General features: G+C 39.5%; 1 protein-coding gene across 2 annotated transcripts; it reads right to left on the bottom strand.

Moving 5' to 3' along the window:
* Positions 1–772: 772 nt before the first annotated feature.
* Positions 773–24737, bottom strand: impact (impact RWD domain protein). Of its 2 annotated transcripts, XM_057325488.1 has the most exons (12): positions 24712–24737; positions 24523–24602; positions 24325–24453; positions 23573–23625; positions 23400–23462; positions 23168–23253; positions 14074–14205; positions 13648–13742; positions 9449–9522; positions 8461–8551; positions 5895–6029; positions 773–3522 (listed from the first exon to the last, which is right to left on the bottom strand). In XM_057325488.1, the coding sequence occupies exons 2-12, from the start codon at positions 24562–24564 to the stop codon at positions 3463–3465; spliced, it is 960 nt and encodes a 319-aa protein (XP_057181471.1). In that variant the 5' UTR covers positions 24565–24602; positions 24712–24737; the 3' UTR covers positions 773–3462. The 2 variants fall into 2 exon arrangements, with proteins under 2 accessions (XP_057181471.1, XP_057181470.1); XM_057325487.1 differs by lacking the exon at positions 24712–24737 and having other exon boundaries at positions 24523–24705.
* Between the last annotated feature and the right edge of the window lie 254 nt (positions 24738–24991).

Here is a 24991-nt window from a genome sequence, read left to right as displayed (position 1 = left end):
AAACATCAAGTCAATGCCCTGACTCTGAAATGACTTTATTCGGCTGACTTTTACACTGCAGTAATTTAATGATAATTGACATTGTAGCAAAGGCTACGGCAATAACAGCAAACAACAAATTCATGTTACCATGGTAACATCTACAAAAACTCTGTAGTAGCGGTAGGGCTGCTCGATTATGACAAAAATCATAACCACGATTATTTTGGCTGATATTGCGATTATTTAACACGATTACTCATTAACTTTTAAAACAACATAGCAAAATAAAAAACTTGGCTGTTAAACTGTGAATTCAACTGAGAATAAATGTAAAGAAATAGCACAGCTGAACCACTGTAAAGGAAAGGGGTGCGATGTCCAAAATTGACGATTACGAATAATTTTCGATTAATTGCACATGCCCTAAGTAGCGGGGGTTAGAAAAAACTGTAAGCTGCGTCTGAACTTGCTCACTTGTTCACTCATTCACTATTCCCTATATAGCGAACGCTAAATAGTTCACTATATGGGGAAGAAGTGAATGAAAATGAGTGAAAAATTTCGGACACTGACGTAATATATCCTGCGACTGACAGTACTGTCGCGGACATTCGTCATAACGCTTATATTACACCTGTGTGGCTTTATGGATTGTTTTGTAAAATGGTAAAGTTCATTTTTATATTATTTGTCACGTTTATTGTATTGGTTTTCAATAAAGAGAACAAAACAAATGTTTGCCACGTTTATTTACTATTACACTTATTACGTTGAATAAAATTACTTCATATATTTAAAATAAAACGCTGCTATATATAACATTCATTTAATCTGTTTCTTCTCAAATAGTAGAAAATAACTGTCAACAAGAACAAACACAAATGTATAAACGTACATTCGTGGCATTAACGGTCACTCTCCTCCAGCTGATTCTATCAGACGGTTGATTCGCGTTGTATCATGGGAAATATGAGTGAGCATCGGATGTACACTCAAAATCAGAATGCATTGTGGGTAAAAAGTAGTGAACAAATGTAGGGAATGAGTCGTTTGCTCAGAATTCGAACAACACTACAAAATGGCGGCCACCCGATAAAGTGCACTATAGGAGATACCAGCTTTAGTATTACCAGCGTACCTTTGTTGTAGAGGGCTCTGGCTTGAAAAGGGTTAAAGCATTAATCATCTTGTTTCAGCTTACCATGTTTAATATCTCTAATGAGCAGGGAATTCAAACATTAAAGCATTGTGACTTGAAGAATGTATACAGGTGCCAAGTGAAGATAACCAGGGAAAGCTGCTAAGTGCCTTTTTAGAAATCAACTTCTTTGTAGTATTTTCCCTGCAGCGCAGAAACCCAAGTATTCCAAAGGCCCGGCGTGCCAGCTACAACTCATTCGAGCTGGGATCTGCTCTCTAGAGAAGCAGGAGAGACCCTTATGAAACAAGCTTTTGGCTGATCCCTTCTGATGTTTGATCTCCCAAGATGAAGAGCACTGACCCTTATTTAAACAAACAACGACAGCCGTCTCCCAAAGCCACTTCAGATGATAAAACAACACGAATTACCATTCTGCACCAATCTTCTTGCTTCTCGATGCCTCGACGGAGGACAGCTAATGTGCTGATTTGATTTCTCCCACGATGAATATTATTCATTGATACTGTTGTCAGCCAATATACAGAAGCGGAGGCTTTCTTGTCCGCCATGCAAATTAGCCACTTTCATGCCATGCTAATGGTTCTCTCTTGGTGTCCGTGTTTGGATGGATATCTGGTCAAGACGTGTTGCAAAGTTCAATATTGGACCTGCTCTCGCAATTGGTTTGCGTCAAATCAAATAAGCATGACGGAGGTCTGGTTTTGGCCTTTTACACTGCACAGCATTTTGCGATGCACGGTACAGTTATTTGTAGCTTCGCTTTGCTTGATTATGTGCCAGAATTGGTATTAGTCAAAATGTAGCAGCTGTCCTTTGGACATAGTGTTGTCGTGTTCACTAAAGTGACACAGTTGATGAAATCAAAGATAACATAGCTAAAATGCCAAAACTCCCCAGAGCAAGCAATGCAATGGATTAAAGTTTTCACTACCATGATACTTTGGACTAATAAATAATAATCAGCTGCTCAGACAACCGATGCGACAGCAAACGCTCCCCTAACAAGTTCTGCATGCAAGCCACATTTACCCTTGCAGGTAGAAAACACGTCACAACAAGAGTCCGTGAAAACATTTAGCGATGCCCCTTGAGCCGAAGCAAGCAAGTAAATCTGAAAGGGCTGATGCTGACACTCAAAAGGTGCGTTAATATTCATCGAAAAGATATAGTGAGGAACACAGAAGGGAGAGAGAGCAAAGATGAAAGAACAGGCCCGAGAAAAGGGAACAGATGCATGCTGGGAGCATGAAAGTGAGAAGACTATAGGACTTGCGCTGGAGAGAGGCCATAATGTCAACAGCAAAAGAATTCAAGAGGGAGGACGGCAATGAAATGTGCGCGTGCAAGACACAGCGTAACTAAAGGGAAGACGTCAATAAGTACTCGAGTACCTACTTGGATGAGTCGTTGCCACGGAAGAATTCGCAAAGGTTGAAACCGTTTTGAGTTCAAGGTTTGGGCGTGAGACTTCAGGGATGCTTGCAACCGTCCTTAAGAGTTGCTTTGGGAGATACCAACCAAGCTGATATCCAGATTTTTCTGAATTGTTCTCCGGTGGCCTAGCATCTGCTTATTAGAGCCGTGAGCGGCAAAACGATCGCAGCTATTCTCACATGAGCTCATTAAGAACTATTAGCATGCGAGCCGGAGAGCCACGAAACTCATCAGGTAGCGGTGGACTTTGGCCTTGGCGAGTCCGATTTGTAATACGTCCGCATGCAATATTCAAAAGGCTAAATATGAGCAATACCGCCAGAGGGAGTGAACAGACACACGACATTTTGACAAATACAATATTTTACGACACATTTTACGTTTTTCTGTAAATGTACATGATGGCGAGACACACTTGGAAATGCCTGAATTACTTTTGGCAAGCTTTATTAAATTACATTATTAGCGCATCATTAGACCAGAAGAAGGGTCAGAAGTCGCTGATGAAGGTTCGTCTTCGTGTCTCGAGTCGGGGCTCAAATCCTCATTTGCAAATCAATTTGGGATTCCTAAAAATCTTTATTCATAAGACTCGGGGAGCACTTAGTGCTACATAATGCACAGCACAAGACCGTTAAACACCTTAATTCCATATACCACCCATCACGGTACAATTCCTTGTTCACCACAAAACCAGATGCTTTGAAAGCATTGTACATTGCTTTTGTAAGAAATTCCCATTTATATTTTCTCAAGGATCTTTCGGCATCGCGCAGTCCCCAGTCGCTAGCCATGCCACGTTTGACAATCCCTCCTCATAAAAAGCTTTGATAGAGGATGAAGTGGAGAGAAAACCATCTGTTCCAGGTAGGTTTCGAGGCTTTTCACTTTGCCTTCTTGCTTTTAGGTCTTTTGTTCTTCCCCCCAGCTTTGGATGCATCCTCCTGAAAGAGAAGTGATAAAAGTGGTGAAAGGAGAAGCTGAAATGAAGCACTTCCTGCTGGAGGGTTGTGCCGAGAGCTGGGGTACAAACATAATTAATAATTTAATACAGAAAGTAATAACTACATCAGCGGATGCTGAACAAACTAAAATCCTGGATAGATAGCATCTATGTAACATCAAATCAACGAGGTACATTAGAACTGCAAGAAATGCTGAATTGTATTTATGCATTCGGTAGCTGCTTGTATCCGGAAGCGACTTGTGGGGGCCGTTGGCACAGGATGTGCTCTTGTGTTCCCTCTATGATACTTTTTTATTGTTGGTCCACTTCCACATGCCTTCTCTGACCGTCTTGCCATTTCTCCGTATCCTTATGACGCAAGTCAAGATAAAAGAAGTCAGATGTGTACCACAACTTTGGCCGTACCAAACACTATGCAACAAAATTAAAGTGATACAATAAAAATAAATCGTGCCATAAATTTCGTGGAGACTGTATTCCTCTAAACACAAAAGAAACCACGACCTGTTAACTTGCTTAGACTCCCATAACTGTTTACTATTCACATTATTTCCCCCGGGCCAAACACTGTCCAAGTGAGTCTATATTTATTATTCCGCACACGTGACGTCCCCGCGCTGCAGCCATCCACAAAACAACCGGCTGTTATTATGCATTGTATGTTAATTACTCCTAAGCCGTGATGGACGGAGCGCGGACACGACGAGTTGGTGGCTCCCGCTGCGAAGATAACACAACATTTATCTTCACCTGGAGAGAACAGCATGACATAGCCGAGGCTGAAACATGCTCAGTGTCATGAAATCTATACCAGCATGTGTATTCTTTGGGCTTAAATGTCAACAAATTTGATAAACGTGCTTTCAATGAGCCGAGTAGCATAATGCTGCATTCCTGTAGGATTCTTTATGAAATAAGACCGTCAACTTGAAGGCAACCATCTGGCACATGCATATATGTAAATATTACGGTTACACAACATTCCAGCTGTAGTTTGACTCTATGTACCCTTACTGTTACAGTTCTATAAGTCAACAAAATAAAACTGTAATTAGCTAAATTTTAATCACAGTAATTACGCCAAGAGTGAATTTTCACAAAAGCAGCAATTTAGCGATCCAAAGACGCACCATTCTTTAATAAGCAGGTTGCGGTGACGTCTGTTTGGTAGCACGAGTGACTCAAGTAAACACGTTTTAGGGCTGCTGTATTTTAGTCCCCAATCAGAAGAATTACAGGAAACCGCAGCTTGGAATTGAAATGGAAGTTGCGTGTCACTTTAGCTGCATGCCACTGTAACGCCGTATGCAACACCAAACACCAATTTCACGACGTGTAACGAGATGCGACGTGAGGGCCCGTGTTTTCGCTCATGAAACGTGACAGCTTCTGTACCCGGGTGAGTGCGGCGAGAGCCCTCCTGCATGCACATCGAGGCGCTTGTGTTTTCCGCAGGCATGCGATGGGAAAAGTGCGCGCTTCTTTAATTGAGTGGCGGTTTTGTAATGCGTTCCATCAAACTCTTAGATAATCATATCTCACATGTGTGTAATTGCATGCGTGTGTAGCTTATGCGACGATGCGCCCCTATTATCCGGGTAACCATAGCAGCCCCGCAGCTGTGCACACGTCCTCATTTGCACAGAAATGAAAGAAAACAAACAAATGAGTCCTCGGAAGATGTCGGGCGCATGCCGGCAAATCTCTCCTGAACTTGTTTTTGTGTGACCTTTGTGTCACCGTGTTTGCTGGATGACTAAGTGGCGGACACTCGAGACGAGAGATTCTCTTGAAACAAATTCACAGCGGTAACAAAAAAAAGGGGGAAAAGTTATTTTGGCTACATTGTATTTCTGATACTTTAGGCAGTGGAAGGGGAACAGGAAATGTCAAGGAGAAAAAGTTAAACTCGCAAATGGGGATGGAAATAATAAGAAGATAATAAAAGCCTGACTTCTCTGTAAAAAAAGGACTCGAGCTGTGCGAGTAATGAAACGGCAGCATCGCTGCAAAGTAAATAATGCTTTATCTGATGTGAGCTAGCGGTCTGAATTGAATGTTATGAGAGAAAGACTGGGAGGGGCAACATAATAAAAGCAAATAAAAATAGATAGCACGTCGTATAGCATTGTCCTCGCTAACTGCAATAACAAACATTACGTGGAAAATAGCTTACCCTGTAAGAAGTATTTTAACAAAGAACTGTCGGTTGTTCATTCAAGAAATAGTTAGCTTGAATCAATACGAAGAATCCAAATCCCATTTATGACGCCACAGATTAATTTCAAGCAAGATGTCACATCTCAGTCACTGCATATAAACAACTATATGTTAGTGATGCACGCTTACTGAGGTGTCGGTATAACCTTCTTGGACGAGGATGTTCCTCGCGCAGTTATTGATGTGTTTAAAACGGTCAGGGCCCAGTTGAATTCCACCGTACCATCGAGACACCACTACCAGCACGTTATGAACGTCCAGGATCTATATACACAGAGAAAAAGTATTCTGAAGAAAATGAGAGTGACACTCGTTTGTGGGTCAAAGACGTTAAGATGTTCCCATCAAAATAAATCTACAAAAGGGATTTTATGTCCATAGAAAGCACATTAATTGTAAATGAAATGTCCAAATTTGGTTGAAATAATGTTACATTGTCATTCGGTGTAACACAATATTTATGTACAAATTCGAACAACATGCTTATTCTGACTTGTACATATTTAAATATAAAAAAAGAATAAGGGAGCTTATACAAATGTATTGTGCTTTAAATGAGTAAAAATATCTTATTGACAAATGGGCAAAACCTAGGATTGTGGCAAATTTAAAATGACAACTAATTAGCATTTGGGTAATTAGTCTTTTAATATGTCATGAATTGATTTTTGTAGTAAATATGCCTGACAAGATTATTACGCTGAATGACATTTCAGTGGGCGTCTTCTGTAAATCAGGGGAAAATGTATGATATTTATGTTTTGCTCAGAAAAATGCAAATAAATTCAACTGAAAACATTTTTAAAAATTATTTAACAACAACAATTTGAAGAAGTTTCACACTTGGATCTTTTCCTAAAGAAAAAAAATCGGACTAGCTTTGATCACAGCTGAAAAACACGTTTGCACGTAAAAGAACAAAACAAATCTTTGACACTGCAAAGTATTCATTAGATGAAACCAACTAGTCATTTTGCCGTGCTTTTTATTTAAACAAATTCATTTAACAAAAAAGTCAAATGAGTCAAAAACGCTGCTTTGTAATAACACATTTCCCCCCCGAGGCGACACACAGCCAGTCTGCCTCTGTCTGGGAAAGCGCTTGCTTCAAAGGACCGAAGAGACAAATTTCAGTGTTTGTGAAGAACAGCGAGCGTGTTTGCTGTCCTCGCCAGTGTTATATTTTCCCGACGCTCCACAGGGATGTAGCTGGCAACCCGCTGTGGTGGGGTCAAATCACAGCCATCTGCACGTTCCACCTCTATTAATAGACGACTTGTTTCTTTTTTAAACATGTTATCACATTTGAAAAACAGGAAATAGCGGGATGAGCTCCAAAAGGTTGAATTATAATTGCGTAAAATGGCACATTTCTACAGTAAATATGGGCGGGGGGGTCGGAAAATCTCTTGAGCGCTTGTCTATGTGTGCGAAATCATAAAAGCATTCCCAAAATATGGGAATTACACACATAGTGAGCAAAAATGTATTTCTCTTTTATTTATTTGAGCTAAATGTGTTCTTCGGTAGATTTGATTGATTTCTTAGTGTTCCATTTAAGCATCAATTTAGTCCCAAATGTTTCCCCAAACATTGCTCGGAAGAAACAAAAACAAACGAGACTGTGATTTTTGAAATACAATTGATATACAATGAATGTAGATTGTAAACAAATCTGGATTTGGATCAATTGGATGAGAAATGTTTGAGTTCATATTGAGATCTTCAATAATATTGACTTTTGATTGCAGACTTGACAAATCTGAGCTCAGTTTGACACATTGTTTACATCTCTTCTGAAACACCAATGAAGACATATGTAAGATTTCTGAGCCGTTTTCTCAGACACAAACAGCTTATGTGCAAATCTTAACACATCTGCTCATGATCACTCCATTTCCTGGGAAATGTTACGTACATCACGGCATATTCAGGGCATGTTTGTGCTCAAAGTTATTGACAGAAACGCTGTATCATTTTTCGTAGGGGCCGGTGAGGCGAGGTTTCATCAGAGAGGGGAAGATAAGAGAAAAGATTATGGATGAATGAAACATCTGCGTGCAAATATCTGACACGGCAAGAATGGAATTGGGATCAGGGTGGAAAAAGCTGACGCATAATCCCGCCAGCATATCAACAAGCTTCCTGAGACGTTCTATTGAAGTTTCGTATGTGCACCGCTTGGTAAATCGTCATCTACTACGTCAGATGCTGTACACCATTGTGATAAGACAATGATGCTTTCCGGCGCCGGTGACGAGTCTAAAGGGATTAATTTTATTGAAACAATGAGTGGTTAATTGAATTGAACCTTCATTCGTGAATAATAACATCTTAAAGGAACAGTAACACCAAGCAATACTCAAAACAGAATTCTGTTGAAGGGATAGTTTACCCAAAAATGAAAATCATTTGATCATTTATGTACCCTCATGTTATTTTACGGCGTCCATTTTTTTGTTGGATACTTCTGCTTTCTATGTATTGACGTACTGAAACATTCTTAACACGATTCCTCCTTTGTGTTCCGCAGAAAGAAGAAAGTCATGCGGGTTTGTAACGACACGAGGGTGAGTAACTGATTCCTGCACATTTCCAAAGATCCCAGCAGAGAGAACAAACAAACGTTTTCACGTAACCCAAAAACATACAAATCCCTTTGGATTCAAATGCACTAACGCAGATGCAGGTTTACCTGCAGAAGATGAAGCAATCGCCCGCCGGCGGCCGTTTCACCATCATCCTCGCAGTCCTGCAGGAAAGAGTTTTTATCTTCACAGTAGATCCTGATTAAAACACAGAAAATTGGTGAAACTTTAACATTTCATTTCTGTTTTAAATATCCAACTTCATAAACTTGTGTAATATTTACTAGCCATCATAAATCATAAAGAACAATCCAATATTTCCAGAGTTAAGGAAAGTAAATATTGTCAGTGTTGTCAATTTTAATCGAATGATTACATTTAATCAGTATGTCTTAAGTGTTGGGTTTTGGTGCTGCAGGTTTCCCCTCGAAGGGTAAACACGGTCTTTATCAGATATTCAACGCCCCTTCATTTGCCGGGGGCAACATTCTGAATGTCAATATCACCTGTGGTTTAATCTCGCTAAATGACACCCACTCCCCTTTATGTCATTAATCATGTCCTAAACCCCCCCCGGGGGCACCACACACGTACACGCACGTAATCAATCAATCAATCAATGAATATAAAATGTAGGCCAAAATTTGTTTTTAAACTGAATGTTAGAATAAAACTACAATAAACTAGAATAAATATAATAAATTAAATCTATATAGCAAACATTACAAAATAAACTACAAACTAAATAAAAATTAACGAGAAAATTTGAAAATTTTAACAAAAATTTGCATGAAACCCAAATATCGTATTTGTATTTTATATAAATATATTATAAATACGAAATATAATAAATAAAAGCTAATTCCAAATATTAATAGAACTGCAACGAAACTCAAAAATAAAATAATATCTCTGGTTTTGGCTACACAATGGAGTATCTGTCAGAAAAACGAATTGTTTTTTAAACGTTGATGTGTTTCTAGGAAAAAACAAAAGGTTCTGCAAAATGAATGCTTTGTCACGTGACCAAAAGCTAAAAAAAGGTTCACCTTGCAAGCACTGTTATTCATCTGCGTACGTTAAAAAACGTAATACCTGTATGCATAGATGTTGTGAGTGGCACTTGCGATCTTCTTGTTTTCATGCAACTTATTCAGAACCACCTGAACCTGCAAACAAAAGAACGCATTTAAACAATTTTATATACAACATGTGCATTGCATACCAAGAACCGTTCCAAGATAAATCAAGTTTGAATATAAAACTATGGGATGAAAATATTCACCCGTTCGCTGGTGGATTTATGTTGTAAGAAACAGAGCATTTCACGTTGGGGCATCACCGTCAGCCAATACAAAGTCGAAGCACGTGCGCACATGCTCAGAATAACCTACAAGGGCACATTTATCAACCCCAGTTTGTCTTTATATGCACGATGAGGGTTGTTTTTATAAACTGGAGGTGACATCGCGCTGAGAATGTATGTGTTAGATGGGTGCGTACGTAACATACCGGCGCTAATAAAACACAATTTCAAAGACACGAGCGGACTTGAAGCGCAACGTCTTACAGCGTCGCCAAATGATTCCTGCCACGACAGGTCTGGCCCTAACAGAGAAAAAAATGTGTGACTGACAAATTGTGGTTGAAAAAAGTCTATATGCAAGTTATGCGACAACTTCACAGGTACAAATGTAAACAAAAGAAAGATGATGGTGATGAACAGGGCCCTTGAAGTTCAGAAATCAGAACGGGAGCAGATCAAAACAGATCAGGTTAATCTAATCTAACACCAGTCTAGACCTGATGCGGCGCGATATGATCAAAGACAACAGAACTCATTAGAACCCATTAGAATTTTACATTTTGTCCACGCTGGATGCGACGCGATGCGACAAACCCATTAAGAACAAGCCGTTGTTCCATCGCGCCGATCACGTCCGGTGTAGACACGGTGTTAGTGTTTGGTCATCTTGATAAACAATTCAGACGTCTTTAAACTGACGTGCAATGGAATTGTTTTGCATTTTAATGCTTGGCTGTATGCATAGATGTTGTGAGTGGCACTTGCGATCTTCTTGTTTTTGTGCAACTTACCCAGAACCACCTGACAGAAAAGTGGAGTCTCGTTGCGATGTGCCTGGTTAATACGCTACAAATCTGGGAAATCTGTTCTCCGATCTCATCTCTGAAGAGTTCAAAAGGAAAATGATAATTTATTGGAGAAACAAGCCGATTCTGTCAATTCTGTTTGGACAAACAACGTTTCCCAAGCTTTTGAGATTTAGGTGATCACAAAAGAAGCAACACCTCCCTGATGCAATACATCTGAAAGCGCTCGATGTCTAGTGGTATAACGCTTGGATTTTCTCGGATTTCGACGCAATACCTGGCTGTGCCGAAAGAACCGGCAGGGAGAGAACGAGCAGATATTGAGTGCAAATCTGTTTTTTACCCAACGCCGCAGACTTCAATTATTGCTGTAACACCCCCGGGAAGGACACAGTAGCTGTTTCTGTCCATCAAATTGGGTTTCAGGCTATTTGTGTTGAGTGGCCTTCCATCATTTACCAAGAAAGAGACCAGCAAGTCAAAGACGCGTGGAGTGCTTTTTCGTACCGGAGGTCTTAAAGCAGATGAGGGGAATAAATGTGTCCATCTACTTTTTTTGCTTTATTATCAATGAGAAACACATTACTCGCAGCAGAAACACGACATCCAACGGCATGTTTCAACGTCCAATTTCATTCAGAGCACAAGCTAATGAATATTTAAGACAGCGCCCTTCCCAAAAGAAGTAGAAGTCACGGATTGAAGCGCTTATCAGCACGACTCATCTGCGTGTCATTGACGGCGTCTGTTTTCTCTCGGGCTAATACTCGGGCTGGGGCTAATGAGACGTCTTTTCAATGCCGCGTGCAAATCACTGCTGATCTAGACTAAACAGCCCGAGAAAACACAAAGCGGCATTCTTTACAAAACAAAAGCGTTTCTCAATCGCTGATATTTCCTTTGAGGTCGCTTTGTGCTTCACTTTCGGCCTTTGTGAAACGCGAAAAGTAATCTAATTAAATGCTTCGAGATCTGTTTGTTTCCTCGAAACTTTCGGAACAAACAAGCGTGTGTTTCCGCCGAAACTCAGTGGCTAGATCACGTCTGGGAAAACTCATTTACGAACTTCTATCAACGGCACTAACCTTTTATGAAAATTAGAGCATCGGCCCAACTTTGAAGCTCCTGCTGATAACACAATATCGTGCATGCAAAGATCAAAAAGCATCAAAATGGCCCCTGAAATCCAAACAGAACTACAAAGTGAATAAGAGATATGCTTTTTTTTGTGTGTGGTCTTGTTTGTACTGAACAATTCTGCGTGTGCTTCTAATGCACTCAGACAGGTCATCTCAGCCGTCCGGCTGAACTAAACATATCCATTGATTTTATATCAAGCTTGTCTGGCTAATTTAGACCTGATAAGGTTGTTCAATCCACTTCGGGGGCGGGGGGGGTTTGCACAGATCCAGTGTGGTGTGAATCCAAGTCCCCTTTGCTTAAATCTACAAGATGTTTTGTACTGTCGAAATAATTCACAAGAAGCAGCATTAAATGTTCGTAGTACACTTCATCTTAAGGGTTTCTTTAAATCTCTTTAGTAATCGTGATAGTTAACTTCGCAAACACGTATCATTAAAAGCGAAACGCGTTTGTTTTGGGTGTTGATCTCAGTAGCAAATCCTATCATTCGGCAAAAGAAACCTTGAGAACGACTCATTCCGTTCCCTACGGTTGAAAACATACTCTACTCAAGCACACAGGCGTTCAATGGCCACGCATTCTCTTTCAAAACCTTTTCAGAAAGGGAAAAAAAATGAAAGAACATGAAAGAAAAGTCGCATATTAAGGGCTTTCTATCAGCGCAGATAATAAAGAGTAAACACAAGACGGGCGTATGACGTTAATCAAGCACTCAGCAGTCTCTAATTTCATCCTCCAACTGTAATTTCATTTCACACTTGTCTGGGGGATTTCGAACGAGTCGGACAAAGCTCCTCATTTGCATTTAGCTGCATTATTCTTTTGATTCGCAGAATATTCTCTTTGGTTTGTAACATTAAATGATTTAAACACACCTGCGCACAGAAACGCCGCATTGCAGAAAGAGATTTTGTGATGCGTATAATGTGAACAAAAAACGATGTGACCGATTAGCTCGATTCTGAGGCATGATTACGCCAATCTATTCTGCCAATGCTTCCTTTTTTTCTGCTACTTTTAATTGATCTTACATGCGAAAAGTAAAAACATTAAGCATGTAACTTTAAATTAAACTGCTATATGATTTGCAACATCAAACTTCTATTTAATGCTAATTTAAGACTTGCATTTATTTTTATTATTTTTATTCATTTCATTTCATTCAATAATAATAATAATATTAAATCAATGTAATATTTTTATTTAATTTTATATTTTACTTATTTATTTTTATTTGATTGAATTACTCATTTGGATCTTTCATTTATCTGCTACAAGCGTTTATAAACAAATTCTGTCCTATGTGAACATGATTGACGTCTGTTTTTAAATAAGGTTTCAAAATAAGCGACAAGGTTCAAGGTCAAAACCATAAACAGCCTCGCCGGCCGCCTGACTTCAAGCTGTCAATCGCACAAAGGAAATAAACAACAGGCGTAAATGTCAAATGCCTACTTAAAGGCAGGGTGCCTTTCAAAACAGCCGCTATCGAAAACAGCAACATTTTCCATATCAAGCGCATTATAAGTTCCCAGCTGACACGCACAATGGCAAGTCAATATCACAATCTCCAAACACCCAAGCAGTCGATGTGCAAAAAGCGACCCTGTCGAGATCTAACGCAAGTGGGAATGAAGACAATAAAGTTCGGAGGGGTGATGGGAAGCGAGTTTAAATGCTCGTTGTAATAATGCAGAGGAGCAGTCGCATCAGGGGCATCATTTGCCTGCCATCCAGCTGGGTAATGCGAACGATAGAGACTATTCTGTGACATCATCAAGTGTCGGGGGTGTGCATTTCACAGTGAAATCCATAAGTTACAAAGAGTGTATATTCACGAACAGCTTAGAGCAAACCCTAAACTCAAGAGACCGGAATGACAGACACTTCAAAACTCACACCGGAATAACAGTTCTATGGTCTTGTATCGCTGCCTGATATTTTTGGCTTGAAAAACAGGCATCTTCATTCATTTGCCATCTTTTCCTTAATAGTCAGCTATGTTCTGACAAAGAGGGATTGTGGGTAATGAGTCACACCTGTTTAGGAGTCACCACTGGGGCTAAGTGAGGCTGGAACGTGCTTCTTCTGTCTGTGATCTTCTCCCCGTGTTGAATCGGAGGCATTTCTTCATCTGAAAAAAACAACAACAAAAACATATAGTTGTTTGTTTTGAACGCGGGGGGGGGGCAAGCTGCTAATTACTAATTAACGCGGATGAATGTTTTAGTCAAGGTGCCAACAATAAAAAAAAGCATGTTTCTGGTCTTACTCAAAAAAAGACGTTTTGTCAACATAATAACCAAGCCAATCCAATCTCGATGAACAATTACATCAAGCTCTTGGTTTTTCATTGATTTGCACCCTACACAAATCATGTGATGTTATTAAAACAAAGTGGGTTATTAATGCAACTGAATGTTTTTTTGGATCATCAAAAGTGTAAAACAAAAGCTGGAATGTACCATCTGAAGTGCTGGAGATAAAGTCGGCTGATTGGTTGGCTCCAACTTGTAGCAGGCGATAATCTTGAATTTCGTCCTCATCGTAATCGTGTATTTCCTCCGTTGTCACCGTTCTTTTCGTCTCTGGTCCGTCTAACAACACATGGGAACAAAGGCATGTTCTGAGATTTCGTTACACAAGACGTTTCAATTTCGGGAAGTAAAGTACCATAAATTATTTGTAGGAAAATAACAATAAAAATACAGCCAGTGAGTTAAGCAACTTAAAGCTGCAATTTGTAACTTTTTCGCCATCTCTGTTCAAAACATAAAAATGCAGGTTACTTTACAAACTTTTTTTGATGTGGGGAGAAATCATTTGATGGCAAATCTCTCGCAAAGTTGTACCAAACAGTTCAAATTATAACCAAAAAAGTTACGAATTGCAGCTTTAAAGGTACAGTTTGTAACAATTTTGCAGTAAAATATCCAAAAACCACGAGGCTAGTGTTATATATTATGTTCAGCTGAGTACTTACATTATCTCAAATGTTTCCAACTACTTGTAAATCGTGAGAAAATCGCCGTTCTAAACAGTGACACGGGGCTGTGCAGTCGTGTGTCAATGGCGTCATATCCGCGTTCCCCTTTGTTACCGCCTTTACTGACATAGAAACCATATGACAACAGTGTCGTGGACAAATGTGGAAGTGGTGTCTAGCATCTAGCAAGCCACTAGCTTGTTTCGAGCAGTCACTTATTTATGGACCACAATTATTCGCAACATTTATAAAACTTTATTACTTTACCTCATCCGCTATCATGATTTCTTGTTCCCGTCTGATTGAGTTGAAGACAACAGATCCCATCATTCCACGCTCCTTCACAGCGTCATCAAGCTATGGCATTGTTGTTGTTTTGATCGTGCGCCCTCTAGCGGCGGTTTCTACAAACTGTAGCTTTAACGTATCAGATCTTTAAATTTCCACGCAAATCATAACATTTTTAACATAATCCGATATACAAAGACATTTTGCCATAAATCACTGGTAGTCATTTTTGATGCGCATTTTGAAATGTCTCAAGGAGAAACTAAATGACAGCTAAATGAGGTCTGCAATCAGTCATTCCAGCTGTTCTGAAGTACTGCATTAGTATTCAGTGACACGTATAAAAAAAACAGCGTTCCTGCTCAATTCACTCCAAGGAATTCCTTTGGCTTCCAAACCTTGTTTCAGTCGTTCACCATCACACTGGCTCATACTAAATAACAACCTTTAAACACTAACGCTTACTGAAATGTTGATCATTTTAGCAAGCGTGAATTAACAGGCTATAAAGGGTCGAAGTGGACTTCAGGAAGTCCTCTGAAAGTTCACTTCCTGTCAGGAGCTCAGAGCACAGACTGTTCCAGGTCAGGTTTGGTCCATGAATATTAATCATGGTATGTGACGGCTGGCAGAGGCGTCTGCTTCTTTTTAAAGTGGTAATATTACACGTCTATGTTGTTTTCGTTCGATTTACGCATACCTAGCATCTTGGGATTGAAGGATTCATTGACAGATGATAATACTAAGATTATACTTTGTGACATTTGCAAGCAGCGTGGAAATGACAATTTTAAGATTTCCTATTTGCAGGGTTTCTGCGACCATGGCAACACTAAAAAAAACTGATTTGCTTTTACTTGCTCTGGCCAACGAAAAGCTAAGAAACAAATATTGCAGATTCAACCCTGCTGGCCGCAAAATCAACCTCAAATTCATCTGTAAACAAACATGCGCAGCTCTCCGTCACAACAGATGATGCGGGCCACGCTGGGCTTTTCCTATCCCATTCAGTTGGGCAAACCTGAGGCACATCAATTTCAGGATTTAATTATAGCTTGTCTAAAAATTAAACCGCTTCCAAAGCTTTAATGACCTTCGACTGCTTTTCATTTCTCCCGACCTCCCCCCACCTCTCAGTGTCGGACCTGAATATTCATGGCCCGCGGAAATATTAAAAAAGCACCACAACCTTTTGATCTCTCTGAGGGGCCTTCACCTCACAACCTGCTGTAACTAGCATCTCATTTGCATAATTACTGTAAAAACAGAGCTGATGTTTGTCAAAAATGGAGGGAGGCGGCACTTTTCATGACACCGTCAAGTATTAAGCCTCTAATCATTTCTGTGATGAGGGAAGATGCTAATTACCTTTTCCTCTCAAGTTTGATTAGATTAGGTTAGTTCTTCAGAAGTGACGTCACCGCCGAGGGCGACGCATATATGCATGTTTTGTTTACAAAAATTTGTGTGGGGAACAAATTAGCATCGCTAATGTAATAGTCGCACTACAAAAAAACAAAAAAAACAAGCGCACACATACTGAGGTGTATCGCGGGGAAACGATGGGGTTTCGGAATCGCACGCCGAGGTAACAATGCTGAAATGTATATTTAAAACAATAGAAATCAAGTTTGAATGAAACAGCTGTTCAAAACAAGTAATCAAGGGCTTGATTTAAGTTTGGTAGTTGCGTTTTCGAAACGCTTATGAATCATTTAAGTGACTGCTCTCCGTAGGACACGAACAACCTGTCAAAACTGTGATCTTGAACTTGTTAGTTACAAAAAGTAAACTATGTAAGAAACGACGCAAAGTCAACGTGATTTTCATTTACAAGACACGGTTTTCGCATACTGTAAAAAATGATCAATATGTCAACTTTAACTTTACTGTAACTCAAAATGTAAATCAAATGAGCAATTTCAACTTACAAAAACTCACCACAAGGCAAAATTTTAAATTGTATCTTTAAAAGACTTGAAAAAAGTAAATTTGATTGTAAAAATGTAAGGCCACAAAAATATTACATTACACTGTCAAAACAAAATTGTTGGTTGAACGTAAAAAAAAAGTTACCTGGTTGCCTTCAAATTTTGAGTGTGCATCAAATTCATTGAGTTAACTAATATTTTTAAGTTGAATTAACTCAAACTTTTAAGGCAACCAGGTAACTTATTTTTCTAAGTTGAACCATCAAAAACATTTTTTTAAGTAATGCGTATAAATACACTAACATTTTGCCTTTTTTTTGACAAGTCCTGGTTATCTTCTTTAAATTCCAGAGTAATCTTACTTAACATTTTTTAAACATTACTTGATCAATCAATAAATCAATAAAAAGGTTGTTCAATCTAATCCCTGGTGTAAGAAATAGCCTACCGGTTAGCTGGTTGATGCTAGTTAATGTTAGGTCATCTTAAAGGAACAGTTCACCCAAAAATGAACATTCTGTCTTCATTTATTCACCCTCGAGTTGTTTCAAATCTGTATAAATTTCTTTGTTCTGACGAACACAGAGAAAGATATCTGGAAGAATGCTTGTGACCTAACAGGCCACCATTGACCACCATGACAGAATTATTTTTTGTGGGTGTCCCTTTAACGCTCACAGAACCAACCAATAATAAGATGTGTATAGCAGAATTTGGAAATGGACTGTCACAGTTATAAAAATTAGAAATATTCTAAAAAAAAACTTTAAATAATCAAATATATGCCTTTAGGCCTGGACTGGTCATACATGGACTGACAGATCTTTTTAGCAGCGTCCCAGAGACTAGCAGACCACCTCAAGTCACTCAAGCTGTTTTTTAAGCAGGTGTATGACTCGTGTAGGCAGGCGTCCTGACAGAAGGTCAAGACCCAATGAGAATGACCGTTACAGATGGGCGAATGTCAAACGCCGACGAAAATCAGAAGATGTGTTTATCCCCAGCAGCTCTCCGATTACATCCTGATTATGCACTTTAATGTAGTCACCTTGAGAATTTAACAATAAATCGAAAACATTACACTTTGGACACTTTCTCCGCTCTTAGACGACTCCCAACCTATTACGCATTCCCAACGCTCTTTGTTATTTCAGCAAACATGTCATTTTGTTTCTATAAAAACGTTGCCGCGAAGCCAGCTCCTGCACGCTCGCTAACCTACACGACTCTAATCTATTGTCCTTTGGGGTAACCTCGCCCGAGTTCACGGAGCGCCGCAATTTACGAAGGTCTCGTGAAAACGCCAGACAATTAATGCGACTCGGCTAATGAACGAGCCGCTCCGTATCCATTTTTACCCCATTCAGCCGGATCTCCATTTCCCTTTCGAGTTTTCCATTCATTTGCATACTGAAACCATTGACATACACAATGATTGCGTGCCAATTATCGCATCGAGGGAACGGCGTGGGAGAGCTGTCTTTCAAACACAATAGCTGTTAAGGACTCGTATAGGGCGTTGGGCAGTGGACCGTCACATGATCAGCTATAACTAGCAATGAACCGAGAGAAAATTACATACCGCTTGTACCTGTATGTAACAACTGATAACAAGTCCCACTTAAACTTGATAACCAATTGACATTACTTACACGTGCTTTTTTCAATCTAAATGTAATCACCAAATAATTGTTTTTATGTCCAAATTAAACTAGACAGCTAGAGACATTTTCTGATTGGATGACAAATTCGGACCCCTTTTCGAGTCCCACAGACAGACCTTTAAGCACCCCGAAAAAAATTTCTGCTCGACAGAAAAGAGAAGTGCTATCAGCTCTCCGGCTAACAAAGCAAGACGAAACAAACTCCTTCCCCTAAGAAGGAAGAGAACTGCGAGATTTTCTCCACTCCTGGAAAGAGCGGAGAAGACGGGCGAGTGTCAAAAAACATGAAAGTCAATTCTGGACTCGCCACCGGCCTCATGGGGCCTTTTAGTGCCCTGGTGATAAAGATTAACGCCTTCTGTCAAGGCAGCGCAGGTCTTTTCATCGATTACGATTACATCTCCCCCAGCGCCGGGTTTTCTGCGACGGCGAGAGGAAAGGAACTACCTCGGCGGCGGCATGCTGCTCTATTCATTTTATCCAAACAATTCAACTTTGCAGAGATGGCTAGATCAAAGGCATGGATCCAATATCAGGCGACCAATAATTTGGGAAAACATTATGTTCAAAGGGATGCGAGATTCGAGGTAGACAATCAGGACAAATGGCTCGGGAAACAGCGGCTGGGCTCCTCTTCGAGAATCTCGCGGTTTGCCACTGTGCAAATATTTTGTAACGTCGTGCACGAAAGGGCAAACTCCTCATCCGGAGAGAATTCAGATTGAAGCCCATTGACCACACGGTTAGCCAGACGTTTCTTGTCAGGTGCGGAGGTCCTGTCAGCCGCCCGCTCGAGATATTTTTATCTCGACTTCGCCACGCTGAACTTCACAGCGGCGCAGGTATTATCCATGCAAATCTGTGGTATCATTTTCATTCAGTTTAAAATTCTCAATTAAGATTTGAATACCGTGGGGGAATTAAAGAGTAAATTGCTTCATCTGACAAATTATTTGCTCGAACTGTATAGCGCCTGATTTCCTAAAGGAATTATGCAAATCGGGTAACAGCGCAAACGCAGCAAAATCAGCTTGAGCAGAATGCAATCTGTACTGCTGCGTCCCAGTTCGCCTACTTATACTATGTTCTTTAAGTATGTACTGTTTTTGTTATGGAAAAGTGTATACATTTTATTGTGTAGCAAAACTGTATGCACGCACTGGTACATACTAAGAAGGTCACACAAAACGGATGTGGCCGTTGTTGCCTAGACGACACTGTCATCCTTAACTATCACGAACATCATAATACAGCTCTTCCTTGCATTTAAGTATTTATTCATTTATTATTTTGTATGTTATGTTTTCTGTATACTTACATTGATTAATTTAGCGACGCATCTTTGATTTAATTTTATTAATGCAGTGTAGCGTCACTAAACTCCGCCATCTAGCTGTGAGTAATATCAGCCATTTAGTGTCCATCGATTCACACTTTGAATTTTCACCGGAAACAGTAGACCATCCAGGTCTTAAAATTAAAACAATTATTAAAAACTTAAAGGGATAGTTTAATTTTAACGAAGATTAACGAAGATTCCGTCATTTACTCACTTTCTTTCATCTGCAAAACTCAAAAGAAGATATTTTAAAGAATGTTGGTAACCAAAAACTGTTGGTCCCCATTGACTTGCATTGGTTTCGTGTCCATACATTAGAAGTCGATGGGGACCAACGTTCTTCAAAATATCATCTGTTGTGTTCTGCAGAAGAAATATAGTCATACAGGACTGGAATGACACGAGGGTGAATAAATAATGAAAGAATGATCATTTTTGGGGTGAACTATCCCATTAAAGTCGGCATGAAATTAAAAATGATCATTCTAATTGTTTTACACAATTCTGCAGTATTTATTATAAATTATTTATCTGTGCATATCATTTTTTTTCATTCATTTGCACTTGTAATCTTTAATCAAAAACTGACCATTCTGTCCTCATTTAATCGCCTTCAGGTTGTTCCAAACGGGTATACATTTCTTTGTTCTGCTAAACACAAAAAAAGATATTTGGAAGAATGTCAGTAACCAAACACATCTCATCCCCCATTTACTGCCATAGCATTTATTTTCCCTACTATGGCAGCAAATGGGGGGATAAGATCTGTTTGGTTACTGACATTCTTCCAAATACCTCCCTTTGTGTTCAGCAAAACAAAGTAATTTATACAGGTTAAGAACAACATGAGGGTGAGTAAATGATGACAGAATTTAGATTTTTGAGCGAACTATCCCTTTAATCTCGTCCCCCCCTCGAAACGACCTCTCTTCACTTCCGGTCACGAGGAATGGCGCGAGGGCGTGGCTCCAATGACTGACTAACTGCAAACGTGCGTTCAAATCTTTTAACTTTCAACGATCCAATCAGTTCTAGATGGATGAAATCAACTCCCGCCCAAAATTTCTTCCCCTTTCTTTCTTCGGGTATACGTCACGATACGTAAAAAAGATACAATCGCTACTTCCGTTTCATGCCGAATATGTTCAGTTTTAGAGCATGTAGACTAGATGGAATCAAAGATGTTCAATATAACTATATAAATTTTAACCAAATCTAAAAACAAATGGCGCTTTTCCACTGCATGGTACCGTCAGGTTTAGTACGACTCTGCTCAGTACAGCTCACTTCACTTGGGCTCAGTTTGCTTTTCCACTGCAGTTTAGTGCTGCTTCCAAGTGGGTGGGATTATAAACGTATCGTCATAGTTACGCCGCCTCTTCTGCCGTAGCATCATCGCAAACGCGCCACAAACAAACGCACAACACAGGAGTAATGGTGCATATCGATGGCGGATGGGAGCAAAACAAAATTTGGGAAGTTTGGGAAATCTTACAGCAAAGAGCAGACAACGATCATTTGGTTTGCTCGACGGCGCACGAGGGTAAACTAATCTTGCATTAAGCATTGCGTTAAGGGTCTCAATCTCTATATAACAGTCACAAAGCATATAACGAAATGCCAATATTACGTATTAAATTGCGTATTCTTGTGTTGCAAATCCAATGACGCTGGTAATGATTCTGTGTGTAAACACGTCACATTTTGGTATCGGTACGGTACGCTTGGAACCTCAACCGAGGTGGTAAAAAAAATGTATCAGGTTAGCTACTGTACCCAGTGGAAAACCCCCCAAAAGTGAGCTGTACCACTAGGAAAAGTGCCATAACAACATCGCAAACTATATTGACGTTGCGGTAGCCTCCCTTGAGGCACATGAACATGCCCAGCTTTTTCCCTGTCCAAATCAACATCTATAACTTCCTTGTTCTCGAGATGCCGCTCTCCACCCACCAGTTTGGAACAATCAGAAGAGTTCTTCCCGCTGAAGGGTCTGTAACCTCTAGCGTAATGACAGAGCGTGCGCCTGATTGCCGGCGAGCCCCGTGCGCCTGTTTCGATTGTGCACATCTCCACAGAGAACATCGTATGCCTTCTATTCTTTTTCGATGAAACCATAGACCTGACTTTTCCACACCAAGCACCTACGACCACAGACATATGAAAGATTAAAAGCGTGCCAAGGGGGTTTTTTCCCGGACCTCTGCCACCAGGAACGCCGTGTTTCTTAAAAGCCCGAGAGAACAATTGACTGATAACGCCCGACCGTCTTTAATTCTCTCCATTCCAGCGTTCGCTTCATACACAAATGCATGGCATTACTGAAACTGCCCGAAACAAAAAGCCCAGACAAACAAAACACTAGTAGGGCTTCAACAAAAAGGCCAATTAGACGAAACAACATCTTGGAACTGTAATTTTATGAGCCAGACCAACAAAGGCGCTGTTGTTTAACAGTCGATCTTCTCCTGTCTGTTCTTTTTAACTAAAGATGCTCAGTTCTAGAGGATGACTCGTATGAGCTGACACCAGTTTCTTCTCTAGAAATACATCCTCATGTCCTTACATCCATAATTCTTTCATCATTTACTCATGTTATTTCAAACTTTCTTTCTTTCTTCTGCAGAACACAAAAGAAGATATTTTGAAGAATGTCGGTAACCAAACAACACAGAGCCCCATTGAATGAACACGAAAAAGTCATTTCTCCAAATATCTTCTTTCGCGTTTCACAGAAAAGTCATATATAGGTTTTGAATGACATGAGGATGAACGAATGTTGGTAACATATTGCTCATGTGCGCTAATCCATCAGAACTATAGGATTTTGATTCTCAATAAGACGCATGGTATGGCTGCCTACTGCCCCCTACTGCAACATGACATAACACATTCCTGAAATATGCTAAATCTTTGAATAATGCATTCTGTACATGAAAAGACAGAGTCACACACAATAAGACTCTAACGAGTTGAAAGAAACCTGAGCCAATGAGCAGACGGGTCTGTGCGTCAAGGCTCTGAATTTTGCATTCAAGCGTTCTGTGATGTGCGAGGACCAGTGGACGTCATTATCTCTGCTTGGAAATCTGTTATATACACAACATCTTAAAACCCCAGGAAGAGAACGAATCATTAAAAATAAAATGACTAAATATTCACTTTAATCTTGATGGACATTTATGTGACGGGAAACAATAAGGGAAGGAAAACCTAAGCTGGATTTGTTCCCAGACGGCCACGACGAGTATTATTAAGCAATCCAGAAGCAGGCGAAAGCTTTTTGATTACGATGCTATTTTCATCTTTTCATGTGGTGAAGAAGAACATGGGTCAATTGTGGGGTCTCACCCGTCTCAGCGCTTTGGGGTTTTTCCACGAGGAATTCTCTGATTTTCTCCACCCAGAGGTACAGAATGTTCTCTCCTGCATTCTCCCTGTATGACGAATGACGGCGGAAACAAACTGTTCAAAACAAACACGTCACATGCACTTCTGCACCATCTCTCTACAAACTTGACACGTTTTTATTTAACTGAAATGATGTGCCGTTTCCAGCAGAAGAGCAATAAGACATACTTACACGTAGAGTTCCTCTAAACTGTTTGACAAGGTCATTCGGTCCTGTCCTCTGAGCCAGGCAGCACTAAAGCAATAAAACACGGCTTTTATTGAAAATTCGTAATATTCAAATAGCAATATTTCTTTAAATGTATGATTTAAAGGTTTGTTAAGAGTGAAGAAGACGAAACATACTTTATTTGATACATTGGAGGCGCTGAGCTTGGGTACTCTGGAGGAAGTATGATCTTCAAACAAACGAAAACAACACACGCATGTTCTTTGACACACAAATCAAACCATGCAGCAAGAACAAACATGTAAACAAATGCATTTTATCGGAAAAATAAAATAATGACCTTCACATATACGGGCAAAACATGTTTTTATATACTTTCTTATATTTATATATAATCAAATATATTTTATTATAATGATTTATATTTATTAATTTAATTTTACTGTAAAACACTGTCGTGTTTTTTACTCCATCCGAGTAAAATTAATGAGGTGAAAAAAAGACAAATTGAAATTGATCTTTTAAATGTATACATTGCCTAACTCTTCTCATTTTATAATATATTGATGTTGTTGAAGTAATTGTTAATGGACATGTGTTACCAGTTATGTAAAGTAGGTTGTGTTACTTTTATTTTCATTTCATGTTGTTTGACTGATGTTTGAAGCCTCAACTGCTAGTTTTCACCTTTAAATCAACAATGTACCATGGTATTCTTTGAATTAATACATATTGTGTATTAATTATGATCATTCCCAGAGTATGCAAATTGCAATATGTTGTAAATATAAATGTGTAAAATTATATACACAATAAAAGAATAATTTATTTATTAGATTAAAAGGACGTTATTGTGTGTATAATAGCGATGCAAAGCAGGTTTTAAAACGTTATAAGCATGTAATGTCAACAAAGCACGTGCGCACACCTGTAAGCACACAGTCCATTTGGGCTGCTGGGTTTCGTCAGATATTCTGATGCAGAATATTCTCGACGCCTCGTCGATCACACACCATTCATCACCATAGATGGACGAGAGGGCTTCAACCTCCTCTATCTGTCACACAAACATCACGTCAGCTGTCACTTCATGAGTGTATCTGAAGAGGTCGGACACACGTCATACCTGAGACTGTAGATCACTCTCATGTTCCTCTGTTGTGTCCATCTAACAACAGTTCACTGCATCAAAGTTACTGCTTTGAACTGCACACAACCTTGTATATTTACATTCACGGTGTAACGAACAACATAGATCGTATAAAACAATTATATTAAACGCGCACGTGCTAGGAAAGTGTGAAAATGAACTTACGTGCACTTCCTGTTCCTGTCACCAGGGGGCGCTTAATGCTTCCGGGTCAAACAAGTGCGCTTAAAATAGTTTTTTATTATTGTATATGTACGTGTTTATTTATATTTTATTATTTAAAACTCGACATATTCCTCCAGAATATTATTTTAATAGCATCATACAAACTCTTTTTCGTAAGAAACAAATTTATCCTTTGTGTGACAATCGCGTATAAACAAATTATAGCGTCTAAACAACGTTATTTATTCATGTCGGGAGACGAGACGTCGAAAACCCTCTA

This window comes from Triplophysa rosa, linkage group LG25, assembly GCF_024868665.1.
Source record: "Triplophysa rosa linkage group LG25, Trosa_1v2, whole genome shotgun sequence".
NCBI lineage: Eukaryota > Metazoa > Chordata > Actinopteri > Cypriniformes > Nemacheilidae > Triplophysa > Triplophysa rosa.
Note: the sequence above shows the minus strand (reverse complement) of the source record. Positions and strands in the feature narration are given on the sequence as shown.